Source organism: Leiobunum rupestre, chromosome 4 (genome assembly GCF_980474605.1).
Source record: "Leiobunum rupestre chromosome 4, qqLeiRupe1.1.hap1, whole genome shotgun sequence".
Classification (NCBI taxonomy): Eukaryota; Metazoa; Arthropoda; class Arachnida; order Opiliones; family Sclerosomatidae; genus Leiobunum; species Leiobunum rupestre.
This window is the reverse complement of record NC_143387.1, coordinates 8,442,108-8,459,164: the sequence shown is the minus strand read 5'-3', so window position 1 is coordinate 8,459,164 and position 17,057 is coordinate 8,442,108. Positions and strand designations below refer to the sequence as shown.

At 37.7% G+C, this 17,057-nt stretch overlaps 1 protein-coding gene across 1 annotated transcript; it reads left to right on the top strand.

The window, feature by feature from the left end:
• Nucleotides 1-6,201: 6,201 nt before the first annotated feature.
• LOC149946005 (uncharacterized) lies at nucleotides 6,202-16,010 on the top strand. The gene is made up of 2 exons (XM_090172697.1): nucleotides 6,202-6,395; nucleotides 12,862-16,010. Exons 1-2 carry the CDS (start codon nucleotides 6,386-6,388, stop codon nucleotides 13,923-13,925), a joined length of 1,074 nt encoding a protein of 357 aa, XP_090028823.1. The 5' UTR covers nucleotides 6,202-6,385; the 3' UTR covers nucleotides 13,926-16,010.
• Nucleotides 16,011-17,057: the final 1,047 nt, after the last annotated feature.

Here is a 17,057-nt window from a genome sequence, read left to right as displayed (position 1 = left end):
TCCCTTTATTTTCTCATACAGGCCACAGGAGAACGCAGTGGCTTAAAATTCCAAGTTGGAGTTTCGTTTCATGGCGCTTTTTAGAGAAAATACATTGCATGCAAAACCGCTGATGTGCCAAATGTTGTGGATAATCTCGTGACGAACGGACTTCCCATCATTAAAACGTACGCGAATGTCACCCTCGCCGTCCGCTGTCATCTGAGCTTTGTTCCCAACTTGTAGAGTGGCTGGACTGTCAAACCTCCTGAACTGAATGAACTTCGTAGCGTCATTGGTGATGTGCTGCGTAGCTCCGGAGTCGAAATACCAGACAGTGTCTGCCGTAGTATGAGCAACAAGGCCATTTGCCGCATAAAGACCACCGCCATTGTCGGCGCCAGTGTTGCTTCTGTTTTCTCCAGTTCTTAGATTGCCGGATGGTTTCTTCCCTCCTGTGCAGTCCCTCGAGAGATGTCCTAACTTTTTGCATTTGAAACATCTCGGTTGATTTCCTCTTGAGCTTTTGCCAGGGCTTTTGACATTTCTTCTACCATCTCGACGAGCTAGAAGACCAGAAGTCTCTTCAAAGGCGTTTCCATCACGTGTTGAACGGCCTATCAGTAGGCGCTCCAACTCAGCGACCGTCTGCTTTTCTTTAGGCAATGTATCCCAGAGCATACCAAACTCTCGGTATTCGTCTTGAGGTAATGACTGGAAAATGCAGGCGATCAGATTACAGTCATCAAATGAAACGTCCTTTTCCATCTTCGCTGTCGTCAGGATGTCTGACCATAGGGAACGCATTTGTGCAAGATGGGTGGCCATGTCATCTTCAGGAGCTTTCGTCGTTTTTATCAGTTGGGCGAGTAATTTCCGAAACCGGTTGGACGACTTTTGTTCGAAAATTTCCAGTAGTTTGCTCCACATTTCCCTTGGTGTTTCACAATCAGCAATCATGCTCTGGACCTTCCGGGATTACGCTGAACAGATCACAGAACGGGCTGTACTGAATGCAACTTGGTATTTCTCTAGGGCTGCAGAGAACGCTGCCTCTGTCTTATTGGTTCGTACCGGTTCCGTACGACATCCATTGACAATGTTGTATACGCTTCGAATCGTCAAGACGTCACAGACTTGTCTTTTCCAGCTTCGCCAATTCTCTTGACCTGACAGCTTCTCGACGTCATGGCGTAGAAGACCGTCCATCTTGGCAGGAATTAGTGCGCTGTGATACAGGATACGATGAAGACAGGTAACCAGTTCAGTTGATCATCATAGACAGTAGTGTGGCGCAGTGGGAGCGTGCTGGGCCCATAACCTGTTGAAGTTTTATAACAGCAGCGCTTCGCAGTGATGATCAAGGGACTCGAATAAACGATAAACTGGTTTAATTTATTAAAATAATGAGAACAAGTTACATGATTGAAAGCTGGTAAATTAGTGACACACTGATACGCAGTGTAAAAGGTTTTTATATTAAAACCCGAGCGGGAAAAAATTTAAAAACAAATATAACAATAAAGCGGAGAGGTAAAGTAAAAAAACATCTCTCCGTGGTTTTGTTATCTTTCCCGCTGTGTTGTTAAACAATCTTCATCGGTTATCTTCAACACTTATAGACAGTGGTGTAGTCGGGCCAGGGCGGGACAGGGCGTCGCCCCGGTGCTTTTTTCAAAGGCAGGGCCCCGCCCCGCCTTAGTTTTTCCATTTTGCCAGGGCGCGCCTTGCTTCTATTTCGTATATCATTTTTTGGAATAAAGGGTGTGTGAATTTATGATAAATTTTGCCCGCAGAAAAATACCATAACAATTTCAAATCGTTACCTAGGTACGGCCAGCTTCGATCACGTTAAAAATTGAAGTTGGACGTACATTTATAGATTTGATATTTAAGATTTATTGGTAAACACATACAAAGTACAACCCCTTGAAATCGGGGCGGCGTCACCAAATTGTAGGGAGCACGGTTTAAAAACAATACACAACATATATAATATAAAGTACTGGAAAGTATCAAATATAAGTTACATAATGCAACAATAAAATTATATATCTAACGAATAAACATTTAAATTCCTAAATATTTTCAAGACGACACTTATCTTTATTAGCCCTCCAGGTAACCAGAATGTGTTTAACTATATACAAGTGATGAAAATTTCCTGACAATCCAAGGGCTTCCTCTAAGGCAGCGGTTCCCAAAAGGTGTTCTGCAGAACCCTGGGGTTCCGTGGAAGGGTCACAGGGGTTCCGAGAATTCGCAGCGCGGCCATCTTTGTTTGTGTCAAGAGTTTAAGATGATAAAAAAATGAGTTGGGGTTCCGCCAGAAATAGGTGGATAATTTAGGGTTCCATAGCAAAAACAAATTGGGAACCGCTGCTCTAAGGAGATTTCCGGGTTCCGCACGCGCCATTCAAAGATATCTTCATCGCTTTCACCAACCGGACAATGAAAGAGTACATGGGCGATGTCTTCATAGGCATTCCCACACAGCTTGCAGGCCGGTTCAAAACCAAACAACCGATGCAATGTTGCCTCTCCCGTCAGAAGGCAGCCCGTTCTAGCGTCGAACAGGAGGCCACTACACCAAGATCCATCATAACACGATTCGGTTTGTGGCTTCTGTTTCACTTGGTAGAGCTTCAGACTATTCTTGCTTTTGACATCATTACGCCAACGCCTCTCCGCCGCTTCATGAACATCTCGCGCTACTACAGCAGCCCATTCTCTCTCGTTCGTCGCTGTATTCCGGGTCGTGCCATTGCCATAGACACGATCAAGCTGTGCCATACGCTTAAGTAGCCTGGTCTCAACTCCTTGAAGTCTCAGCGATCTAAAAACTATACCAGGAAGCATGGACGCCGGCATAAGTAACAGCCGCCCTAGGTATTTCAGCTTATTCATAGCTTCACGTTCCTCCATGCTGCTCCAACCCATTTCACCTTTATTTGCAGCCTTAGCTGCGAAAGGGCCCGCCGAAAGTGCAGCACGGCCAACTTATCTCTGAGCATATTCAAAGGCTGTGATTGAGACCCGGGAATACGGTAGAACATCGTTTGCATACATGATGGTGGGTACCGCCACAGCTTTCCACAAAGTCCTAGATACACTGTATTTGTTATATGATCCATCCGCCATATTCTTGACCGCCCACCGTAGACGAGTAGCTTTAGCTACAAGGTTGCGCTCATGATTTTCCATATAGTTAGGCTTGGAACAGAACAGAGCACCAAGATAGCTTTACTCTTCCACCACTTCCAAAGAGGCGTTTTGCAACGTAAAGGGGAACGGGCTAGCTTCCTTTGACGTACCAAACATCAAAACTTTTGATTTATCTGGGCTAAACCTTAACGCCTTGGAATCAGCATAAGCAGAACCTCTATCCAACAGCTCCTATAAATCCGCCCTAGAATATGCCAAAAGAAGAATGTCATATGCAAACAGTAAGCAAGGGATCGACACTTTGCCAACAGAGGCACCTTTATCCTTCTCCACCTTTTCGATCTTAGAGCCAACTCCCGACTCGGACAAACTCACCGCAAGGCCATTGATATAAGAAATAAACAGTACGGGGGACAGTGGACAGCCCTGGCGCAAACTTACACCACACCTCAACGCCTCAGTAGTAACACCTTGGGCTGTGTATATATACGAGCTATCAGCGTACAGTTTTTGAATTTGGCGAACGACACTCAGGACAAAGCCGAAGCCACGCAACGTTTTCCAACACTTATCATGATTGACACTGTCGTACGCCTTGTGAAGGTCAAGAAACGCAGAATATATAGAGAGCCCCGGCTTCTGATAGAGTTTACCAGCTGAGAAAGCACAAAAATAATGTCCGAAATCCTTCTACCTCTTCGAAAACCTTACTGAGCTTCATCGAGCAAGCCGTTTAATTCCATATACCCGCTAATGCCTTCTTTCCAAAGAATGACATACACTTTGTAGAAGACCGACGTTACTGCTATAGGACGATAGAAACTGAGTTCTTCCTCAGCCTTTCTCTTTCCTTTGAAAACCATAGTAACACGTGACTCTTTCCAGCTATCCGGAATATCATCTTGATGCATAATTTCGTTAAACAGAAACAAAATACAATCCTTTGCCGGTACAACCAACTTCGATTTCGCGCGTAATCGAAGTTGGCTGTACCCAGGTAGCGCCCCGGTTCTTTTTATTTTAGGACTACACCACTGCTTATAGACCCTTTTTTTTGGAATTTTGCTGGGCGCGTCCATGTTGAGTTTACCCCCCTTAACCCCCATTCTCAATATCCTGGGACCAAAGATCCGAGCCTAGATCCCCCACCGGTGGTTCCAGGTAAAGGCCGACTAGCGGGCGGCCAAAAAGAGGGGTCAAAAAGACCGCGAAAAAGAGTGTATACTCCTACCTAGAATGCTCCCGTCTACGGGAGAACCTGACGCTAAGTCATTTTGTAGCAACGACTAATGATTATATAGTCTTTGCTTAAGCTTCAGCCAATCAGCGGCCATTAATTGACTACGGCAAGCCGCTAGCGCCATAACATGGCGGTTAAAAATAGTAGAAGCTCAGAGGATTTTTACAGGATCCATCCGATCCGAGCTTGCAGAATTCCCATAGGTTTTTGCTGGAGTTTTTCATATGAACCACTTCAACGTTTTTGGATTTTTATTTAATGAAAGTGTTAAGATTTTTTGAACTTTTAGTTTTGTTTTCATATTTACTTATTATAAGGAATATTTAAATGCCATTGTGAGGAAGATAAAATATATTTCGTTTTGGTTCGCTTTGAAAATATTTAAGCCTAGGCCTGACATAGGCCTAACTTTTAAAATAGCAGGCAATGTCAATGGTAGTTTTGGGAGAAGCAGTGACTGAAGGTCCTTAGTATTAACCTTTGTATTTAAAGGTTATTTCACATTTAAAGTAATTAATATTATATTTATTATTATGTTTGTAGAAACTTAGATAAACAAAAACCTTATGAAAGAGTAATTATATCCCAGAAAAAATACATTACACTAAAGTGTTTTTAAAAAAACGGATATTGCAGTAATTATAGTCCTGAGTTGTTGTTCCACTAGGCTCACTGAACTTCCTGAAGTAATTTTTACCAAATCATCAATTTGAAAGCCCGTCGTTTGTTAACATTTCAAATTACTTAAGGAAACCCAAATTTTTACCTGTACAACGACAAATTACCGTCCACCGCAAATCGCCCTGTGAGCGCGCGCAGGGGCCATGACTCGATTGACGTGGGCCAATCAAATGCGGATTCTTAAGGTGACGTAATCTAAAATCAAATTATTATTTTCAGTAACTCAAACTAGATGGCAACGAGTCGTTGCCGTAGTCACTCTTTGAATCGTGATTGGCTGATAATGACGAAACCTCCAAAAATGTAATAGTTGATTTTATAAAATAAAAAGTGGTCTTGCCCAGCTTGTTAAAATGTTGCTCTTACGTCACAAGACGCAGCTTTATTAGTATACTCTTCGCACGACCGATTTGCACGCGCGCTAAAAAAACCTATATTCCTCGCGACTGTAGCGCGCGCTAGTAGGCTTGTGAAAGTAAGAGACTGTGACGTCAGAGCAACATTTAAACAAGAAGGCCCCGTTAGTTTATAAAAAGAACTATTGGCCCATTTTATATTTATACGGAATTATTCTATGTTATAAGATTTCTATGGCGCGACCGTGACTAATTTCACCTGTAAAAAATCGAAGCCCGAAAAACAGGCCAAAATAGTGGTAACCCAGCCAAACTCTATTTTCGCAGGATTTGAGAAACAAGCCAAAATAGTGTTGGCCGCGCGGTTAAGACTATTTTGGCCCGTTTTCGGGCTAAAATAGCTATTGCATTTAAAAGTAAGCTAATTTAGCCCGAAAAACGGTCCAAAATAGACACTCTGAAATTGGCCCTGCCATACAATTTCGGGAAATCTGTGCCCATAAGAAAAACGACATAAATAAACATTTCAGTGATGGTAGAAGTACAAATTTGGTTGGGTTTGACTATGATTGTCTCTCGTCTCCTGCAGAGGCGGGCGCTGTTTTAATATCCAGTTTATTTTTTTTTACCGGAAGTTGACTGATAAACCCGATAGCTGCAACTCAAAAAGTTCAACGTTTTCCATTCCTGGGTTGTATATTCTTTGGTTTGCCTTCCACCTAACATTCTATATTTCTATTGGTCGAATTTGTAGATAAGGAATTTGAAGAGAATTGTGGTATTTGTTATTATTGTTTCTAAAAGGAAAATCTTTTAATTATAGGTATTTTGTCAGATACGAACCTACTGGTTATTTATCATTGAAAACAAACTATAATGCATTGTGGAAATAGTACTCTAAGTCACAAAATAATATTCAGTGTTGAACGGATTCTTTTGGAGTAGGCTGCTATTACACCTTAGGATGTCCAAAGGTATAATTCCATGATTTGCTGATAGAAATAGAATTCAATTAGATGTTTATAACATGGCATTTTCCATTTGTTCGCTTAGAGATTGATCATTAAGTAGATGCCACATGACATTAAGACATTTCCTCCCTCAAAACACATTCTAGAGTCTAATTTCCCATATGCAAGGGCCATAATGTCAGAACCATTTCTTTAGTCAATGAGTAGCTAATATTTTGAGTTCAATATCTGAAATCTATCTTCTAATTCAGAACAGCTTATAGTGGATGTCAACTTTAATCTGGGAATAGTGGAATTTATCCGAGAATTGATCAAGATTGTTTAATGAAACACTTATCTGTAATCTTAAGTGATCTAATAGCAATTCAAAAGTGTACATGGAACATGTCATAAGTAACAGTTCTTATACTTCTATGCAAAAGTTTTACTAAAAGTCTAATTGTTGGGGAAACAAAATGGATCTTGGGTAGAAGTTCTTAATCAGTTTTACCTGGCAACCCACTCGTACTAACTCTATAGAGTGCTAGCAGTTGATGCGTTTTTAAAAGATAGTGACGTCACAGCCGTAGCTTCCGTAGTGGTTGTCATGAAAACTTGCGTTTTTTCTCAATAGACGTTTAACATTGGTGACGTCACAGGGTTTCAAGCTGCTGGCACTCTATAGCAAAGTTGATCACCAAAGGTTTCTATTCACAAGTTTCTCTCGTTAACCTGTAATATTTATGACTCTTGTTCCTAATCTAAAGCCATTTAGATAATAGCCAAGTTAGATCCACTCAGAGAAGCTGATTAACACTAGGTAAACAATTATGTCACTCATTTTTTTGAAGAACGATAGTCTCTCTTTTCCTCTGTTTATTACAAATGTTTATTTTTGTTCCAAATGTCATTCTTCAGAATTTACCATAAATATCTCTAGTACAACATTTTTAAGGAATATTGATAGGAATTTTCTTAAAAGACTTTCCCTAGCTTGAATCAGGAAGGGAGTTCAAGAGAGTGCGGCTCAAATAGAGAACTAATTTTAGGGCTGTGCGATTAGTGGTTTTAGGCAATAAAGTCAATTATCAAGTATTTGATTAAGGGGAAACTTTCTCATTTGAGTTGAGTAATCGAGTACTTGATTACCGGGAAACTTTCTCTTTTTCGAGTCGAGTAATTGAGTACTTGATTAACAGGATACTTCAAGGGGTCTGTCACTTCATGGAATCATGTACAGGCCTTGATTCCGAATCGCAGGAATCTAGGCGGGAATCATAAATTTTTCAGAATCAATAAATCGTGTTCGAATCACGGAATCATAGTCGAATTAACTTCGAATCCTGGAATGTCCTCTAGAATCAGGAATCATCCCCGAATTGTGGAATCATAGCCCAATCATGGAATCATGCTGGAATCTGGAATCATACCGAATCAGCGTGGAATCACTTAATCAGTGCGAAAACATAGAAGCGCGGAATCAACATGGAATCACGTAATCCAGATGGAATCAACAAGAATCAACTCTAAGATTCCTTGATTCCGAATCTTGTACACCTTTTCCTTAAGTGACGGAGCCCTCAGGATACTTTCTCTTATTAGAGTCGAGTAACTAAAAAAATTCCTCTAGTATTATTTTTAACGAGTCGGGTTATAGAGTACTTGATTAGGAGCTGGTTTTATTCAAGAAATTATGAAATAAAATTTTAAAGGAGTATATAGTAACTTTCAATGCTGAAAAATATTCCCTTAATTTAAATGAACCACAGTTTCCATGACTTAGTAAGTAAGTTGTAAAAACCCCTCTTGGAACTTGGAAGCAACTAGGATAGAAAAAACAAATACTCGACGAGTTAAGAGAGAAGCTTACTTGAGTAATCAGGTACCGGAATATGCAATTTTTTGGTACTCAGTAATCTATGAGTATTCTCCAATTACTTATTAGAGGTTGAGTTAGAGTACTAGACCTCAAAAAAGATCGAGTACTCACACAGCCCTAACTAATTTTTGTTTTGAAATGTCCATGTGATATCTTGGAACTACCTTTGGTAACTAATTATTACCAAAACAAAAGTGAAGATATGAAATAGCAATTTTCAATATTAGCCACTGTTGGCATGTGCACCCTACCATATTATTTTAGTGTAATTTTTTTTCAAAATCGTATTCAATCCAGTTTGTTTGCAAACCTATTAACATTTGCTCATCTCAGATTGTTGGGAATGTTGGAATGAAATCCATAGCTTATTACTTACCTCTTCTTTTACTAAACTATTGGTTTGGTTCTGAAATATTATTACCATAAGTAACATAAGACGTAGAGAAGTATGACCATTAGGAAAAATTATCACTGAACTAAGATTTTGAAAAAAGAATTGTTTCAAAGTATATGTTTCAACTTATAATAATATATAACGAGATAAGTATTCATTTCCCTTCACTGAAAATATTAAGGACTTAAAAATGGATCTTACTAATGATTCTAAAGTAATGTTCCCTGTAATTTTCACACTCTTTCGGTATTTATTGTTGTACATTGTACCTGTATTTATGTAAAACCTGGTATGATAGGCAATTTTTGCCTCTTTCTGGGTAAATAAACGAACTTGAACTTAATCGCTTGAAACATCTACCTTCAGAGGCTCTCACTGATTTTCCAAATTATTTTTGGAAGAAAATATAGTGCACTACGAAATGTATCATATAGCGAGTTTCTAAAACTATTAGATCAGGAAAATGACTTATTAATTGGTTAAAGGGGCTTTCCCGTGAGTTCTTCGGTTCCCCTTTCCACAAAAAAACTTGTAGAGGTTAATGGTAATTGTTAGTGTAGGGAGATGTTGGCTCTCATGGCTTGCCACTACCCTCCTACGCATTGTAACCCAGCCACCTGTTTAAAGGCATTAAAAGTCACTAGATGACTTGGGCCTAAGGTGGTGTCTTGGGTATTAGACTAGCTGATTATTACTTATTCCTTTGCAGTGTAATTTTAATATTTTACATGGCTAGAAAAAGTAATACGCAGGATAAACTTGGGGGTGTACGCATCCAGTGGCGTATATAAGACACCCTTAGGGCCCCCCCCTGCGAAACTCATTTCAGGATTTTAGTTGGTATCTAGCATATTATTTGATAAGAATTTAGGGGCCCCCTGAAGCCCTGTGGCCCTTCTGTATTGTGGGGCCTTATTGATGCCACTGTACACATCCGCAGTTTGGCGAGACATTTTTGTTCAATGGAATCAGCGTTGAGCCTTTGAAGGTACATGTTTCATTTTTATGGATTTGATGGATACTTCTCTTGTAAGCGATATAATTAAAACTTCTGGTAATTCGAAAATAAACAACCTTAAAAGGCTCGTAGATATAAACCTTGGGTAGAAATTTTAAGTTAATTGCTGGGGTGACTCAAATGCTACAGCAGTCTTCAGTCCTCTCTTTTTCTCGAGTTTTAAAAGGTTCAATTTGAAACTAATTTAGCAGTTTGCTGTTTACTAAAGGCTGGATATAGATGTAACATTTTTATTTGTTGAAACCCTAGCTGAATGGTTTATATTTTAGCCAAAGGGTTAAGGGAAGACAAAAACTCTTTTTAAAATAAAAATAATGCTCACTTTCCTTAAATAATGATAAATTTATTCAATCTGAACATAAAACTTAATATTTTAAACAATCATTTCTATTTTAAAGATAGTTATATTTCAACTTAAGGCTTTAAGTGGGATTTCTTGTTGTTGACCTAAATTGGTGGTATATCTGGAAGCTTAAGAGACATTTTTAAAACTTAGATGGTGCTACTGTGTTATTATGATCAAGATAACCGGTTCTCCCATAAACAACGCCATCTACATGTGGTCCTATACAATATCGTAACTTATTTCATAGTTTAATCTGTGGTGCAAATATAATGCTGCTCAAGCAAACCGGATTTTTTTATAATAAACATGCTAATGATTAATTTAGAACGGTTAAGAACTGATAGTTTATGGTTTAATTTATATTTTTGAAATTTGAAACAATTAAGTCAGATTGCGTGATTAAGTCAACTATTTTTAAACTATGTAGACAAACAACAATAAACAATTAAACACTTGCCATTAGAGGAAATTATAACTGGAAAATTGTGTTGGATGACCCAGAAATTGTTAATGGCCTTCTTTTCAATGAAATTGTTTGTTTTAATGTTATTCTACTTGATTTTTGAGAAGGTCTTGTTGGAATTTGGCAGGTATTATAAACTCCATCTTCATTAACACTTCTGGAGTCTTATACATTGCAAACCAGTGATATTTCGATAAGCATAGGAGTTAGGAGGAAGGGATTCTGGGTCTCAACATTTATATTGCACGTGGAATTAAACAAATGTTCAATGACTAAGCCCACGGTCTAATTTAACTAAGATTAAATTTTCAGGGAGACCATTTATAAAAGTAAACCCACAAAATGTTTTATGGGAATTTTTTTAAGGCACAATATTTCCATAGTTATTTAACTACTTTAATGAAGCATCAATGAAATTTCTTTTTAACCTGTTGGATTATATCAGCTTTTGGAAACAATCTATTCCTAGAGTTTTCTTTTTAGAAGAAACAGCGTAATTTATAAAAAACAAGTGTGGTATCAGTATTTTTAGTGCTATAGCATAAATTGATTGGCTTTGACATCATAGCCCTTGGAAACCCATCAGTGAAAATATTCTCAATTCTTCTTCTGAGAGATGGAAGTTGAAAATTTTAAGGTTTCCGATTTTTTTATTTTTTGGATACTTTAGACTGAACATTTCTGTGTGAAAATTATTTTCCGGAAATGAAATTACGTGATATTAATTTTTTCAAATTAAAGTTTTCTAACCCCATTTTCCGTTTGTGGTATAGTAGGATACACGAATTTCACGAAATATATAGCGATTTTTTTATTAGGAGAGGAGTGAGGACAAAATATATTATATTTTCCTTGGCAATATGGCGATGCTATACATAGTTTGCATCCCTACGTCATCAATGACGCAGTTCCAAGTATAGATATAAGAACCAAGAATAAATATTTAATTTGAGCAAGAATGAACGGTTCTATGCCGCCATTTTGCCGGTGTAGATTTCTTAGTAAAACGGGAGGGTTAACAGTTTCAATCGTCTGTTTGCGGATTTTAATTATTTTCAAATGATTAAGAAATTAGTTTCACGTTAAAAATGGTTATCTGCCTGGTTAAAAATTGTTCCAGTAGTTCAATTACCAAGGGAGAACGAAAATTGTTTATTTTATTCGATAGCGAAGGTAATTGTAAAAAGGATGACCGGAAAGGCCTAACTTTGATAAGCTTTGTCAACTTCTTTTCGTAGATATTTCTGTCGTAATTTGATATTTTATTTAAATAACCCGGCCTTAGAATCTTATCTGGCTTTGTTTAGGGCCCATTTAAAATTTTAAAGCATAAATCTAATACGTTTTGTAGCTTTGACGAGATTACCAACAAAATGGCTACCTATTTAGTAGCTACGCGCGAAATGGTTTGCATTTTTGATTGCCCTCCAAGTTTCCTTGGAGACCATAGGCCCCTCCCTTCGGTGCAAACTATGTATTGGTTTTTGGCGTTTTTAAAGGCACGGCCAACTCGTGCAATAGCGGCCAGATCATTCGTTGGAAGTTTCTATGTTAACCTAAACCTACGTACAAAAATATCTGTCGGCGTCGGAGCGCCCCTAGCGGAAAATTATTTTTAGAATAGTTTTTGCATTCAAGCCAATATATAATAACGAGCGTGGCCCTGAACGCCGATAGCGAATGGGTTGGCCGCTATTGCGCGAGTGTCAAAGTTGGCTGAGTTAAAGGCAGCAGCTACCTTGCACTCCCCTGATCCTTGACCATGTAAAAAGTTTTTGTAACATTTAACTTACGCAAGTTGAACCATTTCCATAAATATAAATTGGAAAATGATTAACTTTAATTGCATATTTATTTCTTTTGTGCCCATCACGTATTCCTACTTAACCTGTGACAATTAAGCGGGCCGAATTTCGGCGAAAAGTAACGCTAAAAAAACGTTATTTTTACAAAATTAATATCTCGGCATATTGTCATATCCTCAAAATAATTTTGACACAGAAATTTTCAGTATCGTCTCATGGACTAACAAAACGTTTTGTTAGTCCATGATCGTCTCAAGTAAAAATATAGAAATCGGAAGTTCATTGGCGTGTTGGTATTTTGCCAAAATTTCAACCAAAACCATTAATATATTTTCAGTGTTCTAGCTGAAAAAAGTTAAAGGGAGTATAACCTCGAAGGTTTGGTCAGGTGTGCGAAGCTTACATAAAAATCTCCTTGAGTACTAATTTCCACAGAAAATATCTACCCTCACTACCCACCGGAGTAGGTTTTTCTCTCACGCTGAAAAAAAATATAATATCCCTCAATTTCAAGTTGGATTGTACACCCTTTAAGATTCTGAAGAAATAGTTATTTATTTCATAATTTAAATTTTTTCTTTTCAGAGTTAGATAAGATTTTACCGGATGATGAAAGTGCCAATGGTAACCTAAATAATAAAACTAAGAAAGACTCTACCTTGATAAATCCTAAAAAAGAACCAGTTCACTGTAGCACTTCGGAAGAAGGTAGCTCAGATTCCACAAATGATGGCAATTCCGCTGAGGAGACTGATTCCAAACAATTAGGAGCCACAGAAAGTAAAAGAAAGAAAGAATGTGTCGTTGGCAAAGGAAAAATAAATGACGAAGATTATCGCACCAAAGAAAATGATAAAAAACAATTAAGGTATAAGAGCCAGAAAATGAAATCTGACACCAGTAAGAGTGAAAAGAACAGTAATTTAACAGATGATTACTCTTCAGAAGAAGAAGTTTCAGATGACAGTTCCAATTTCAACAGTGAGAATAGTGGTACTGACTCTGAAGAAGAAGAAATGAAGAAACTAACAACAAAGAAAAAACGGAGACCTATGGTTGTTCAGAAACGAAAAGATCCAGACTATCTTAAGCAACTGAAAAAATCAAAGGATGGGGACAATATTAGAAGTTCATCAAAAGTAACTAGAAAAAAAGTGGTAAACAGAAAGTCTAAACGCATGCGTACAACAAAAACACAAGATGGCAGTGATTCCGAATTGGAACGAATTAGAGAAAGAAGAAGAATATCGCAGTATCAAAGACGTCAAAATCCTGAAGTGAGGGCTCGTGAACGGGCTTTCCAGAACCTTCGCCGGAAAGATCCCGCTGTGCGTGAGCGAGAAAGACAGCGTCAAGCCCTCAGACGTCAAGACCCTGAGTATCGAAAAAGAGAGAACCTAACAATTGCAGCTAGAAGACGAAATAATGAAGAACTTCGTGAACTAGAAAATGCAAAAATGGCATTAAGGAGAAGAGATCCTGATTACGCTAGAAGAGAGAGAGAAATGCACAAGAAAAATTTATTACGTCGTAAGCAAAGCTCAATCTCTCAAACTGTAAACTCTGAAACCTCCCAAAGTGTCAGCTCCAAATATGGAGGAGATCAGTTACCTCAAAATAACACTGACAATGAAATAACCTGCAGCTGATAACAGAATAGTGGCATTTCATTAGGTGTAGCTAATGCTTAAGTGTTACATACTCTATTATTCTTCATTATCACTTAGTTGTAAAGTATTAAATAATAGGGAGATGTCACTTAATGCCATTTTGAGAGATTGGTGATTGAATTCAGGGAGTAATATAGTTTCATCTCCTAGAACGACTGTCTCTCTATACATAACATTTTTGGGTAATGTAATAAAATAATTTAAAATGCTGGTCCTCTTCACAAAAGAGTTGAATTTCCTTTTAGGCACATGGGCATTATGGTCTCCTGAAAATGCTGTATTATGACCCTGCGTTAGGCCACTTGTTTGGTAGAACCCTTCGAACGCGATCTCTCGTAGTTCAAGGGGGAAAGGAGGCTAGCTTCATACCTTTATCAGTGAATTCCTAGCTCATGAAAAGGAAGGGGCATTTCAACACTACCATCTCTAGTTTTTATGTATTTTCTTGCAGCAGTTAATTTCCAAAAAACTTGAATGGTTAATGCATTTCATAAAAATGTCTGTTATTTTTGTTTCACTTTTGACTAGTCTTGAAATATTGGTTTTAAAAGCTCAGGTTATTTAGCGTTCTGATCATCTGATGTTATCAACTCTTTATTGCAGGGGATATCGAAAGTAAAATTATTATGATTTTTAATTCAATTTGAAAAGTTATGTAATGTAAAAGTTCCTAGAAGTTCTATATTTTTTTTATTTTTTTTCAGAAAACTGCCAAACTCATTCGCTTCTTAATGTGTTAGAAATACTAATAAATAAAATAGTTGCAACTTCCAGGGTTGGCAGTTTTGGCCCAAACTCTTCTATTCAAATGGACTCATGGAGTGTGTTGTAAGAACCACAAAAATCATGGGTAACTAGAATGCTGCTGTGTATGGCGGGGCCTGAAACAAGTGGGTCTAGGACCTTTCCAGCCAAAGAGAGACGAGAGAGTGGTTCCGCTTCGCTCAATTAGTCATTTCGTGGCAAATAATTAGGCAAATTGCTAAAAATATCTTCGACAGCATATCTCTGGAAGTTTCCGTAGAGTTTTCGTACTTTCCGGTTTTGAGATTTCAAACGTTTTGAGTTAATTAATTATAATTGATATGTTAAGTTTATGTAATAGTTACAAGGAACATTAGGAGTGATTTGAATGAAGTTAGACATGTTTCACTTAACAGTGTGCTTTGAAAAGAATTACGCCTAAGTGTTATCTGCCTAAATAGCGTGTACTAAAGGTTTTTAAGATCTAATTTTCATCCTAATGATGTTGATTATATACAGGGGGTTTCAAAATGGTATGCAAAAATTTTAAGGAGTTGTAGGGGTTGAGTTGAGAAGTATGCCTGGTTTTTTCCCATTTTCCTACGATGAGTAGAGTGCCAGAGAGCTTCAAAGTGTGGTCTACCAGCCCCTGGAAGTAGGCTGCAACAAACGCAAAACCAAGCAGCAGGGAAATGCGAACATTAAAGTTTGGGCTCGTGTGATAGGTAAAAAAGGACTTCGTAAACAAATCGAGGTAACCAGCGTAAAAAAATTAACTTAACCAGTATTTAAAGCATGGGTGACGCATTATATACGTCATGCTGCCAAGTCCTTATTCATTTTTTCCACCTTTCGAAGCTCTAGCAGATTGACGCTGGTTTAAAAACGCGAACCAAAAGAGTGACAAATAAAAACATGGTAATTTCCGGAACCACTCTGAGTCTTGATTGGTTGAAACTTGTAGATTGTCTGCAACGGCGCTTTGCATTTTTTCAGTCTTACCAGAAGTAAATGAACTGAAGTTATCAGAATGCTATACTCCCCATGTTGGAGGCGTTTTCCTTATGAAGTTACATTTTGACCTCGAATTTGAAATTTTGTGCGCTCCTAGACTGAAAAAAAAGTTTTTATAAAACCATTTTTTAAACTTAGAAATAGCTATACCCACAATTCCCAAGTGCAATTTATCGCGTCAAAAGACGGGGATGGAAATTAGTTTTTATTTGATTCGATTTTCATAAGGAAAACACCCTTCGATTCTGAGAGCCATTTCGATAACTTCGGTTCATTTACTTGTGGTCTTCTAAGATCTCTATCACAATGACTATTTAAATTGTTTGGTTTTAAGTTGTTTACCTGGTTTGAGATGTAATGTTGTAAATGAAAATACCATAATTTATAAAATTTTGTATTTGAATCATTTTTAAATCGTTTAATGGTTCTTAACTTAAATAATTACTTCTACTTATTTATTCATAATAACATCATATCGACGTAAATTATGAGTTATTTTAACTTAGTTTCAATTTAGTATTGGTTTTTCTCTTATAATTATAGTTTGATAGTTTTTAATTAACTGGTGGTATTATCCGCGACCGAAACGAGTAGGTGGCGTAACGGCTCTAGCTTCTCCATGATATAGCGTCTGCTACTGACAATAAAAAATCATGAGAACGTTTTTTCTTAAACAAAAATATAAGCAAACGATGCCAAAATTATATTACAATGCAAGTATCATTATTTATAAAACCAAATTTACCAAATAAAGATGAGGGAAGAGTAGACCAGGGTGGGAAATAAGGATTGTTTTGAAAGTGGACAGGTGACCAGTGACCCCCCTGGCCTAGAATAAATAAACTGGACCGTGACCAGTGCACATCGTCTGCTACATTATAATAGCGTGTTTTAACTTTTAACGGTTTTTAAATTTTAATACGGTGAATTCTAGGGCTGTGCGAGTCATATAAATAGAAATGAGACTAGAACCACTGCGCTATCCGATAATATCAAGGGAAATGGGCAAGCTAGAAGGCTTCCATGAGAGTGGAATCGCTACTAATCCACGCAGGAGTGCGCCATCTATAAAAAAAAATTTAACTTTAAATTTTTTAAAATAGATGTCGTGCTCCCACAAAGAATACTGGCGATTCCGCTCTCATGGCAGCCTTTTTATTCGTACATCTCACCACAGTTTAATCTTGCTTCTTCTTCTAGTCTCATTTCTATTTCTATGGTGCGAGTACTCGGCATTTTTTTAAATCGAGTACTTGAACTGAACCTCGAATAAGTAATTGGAAAACACTCGTCGATTATCGAGACCAAAAAGTTCAATAGTCCTGTATCCGATTACTCGAATAAGCTGCTGTA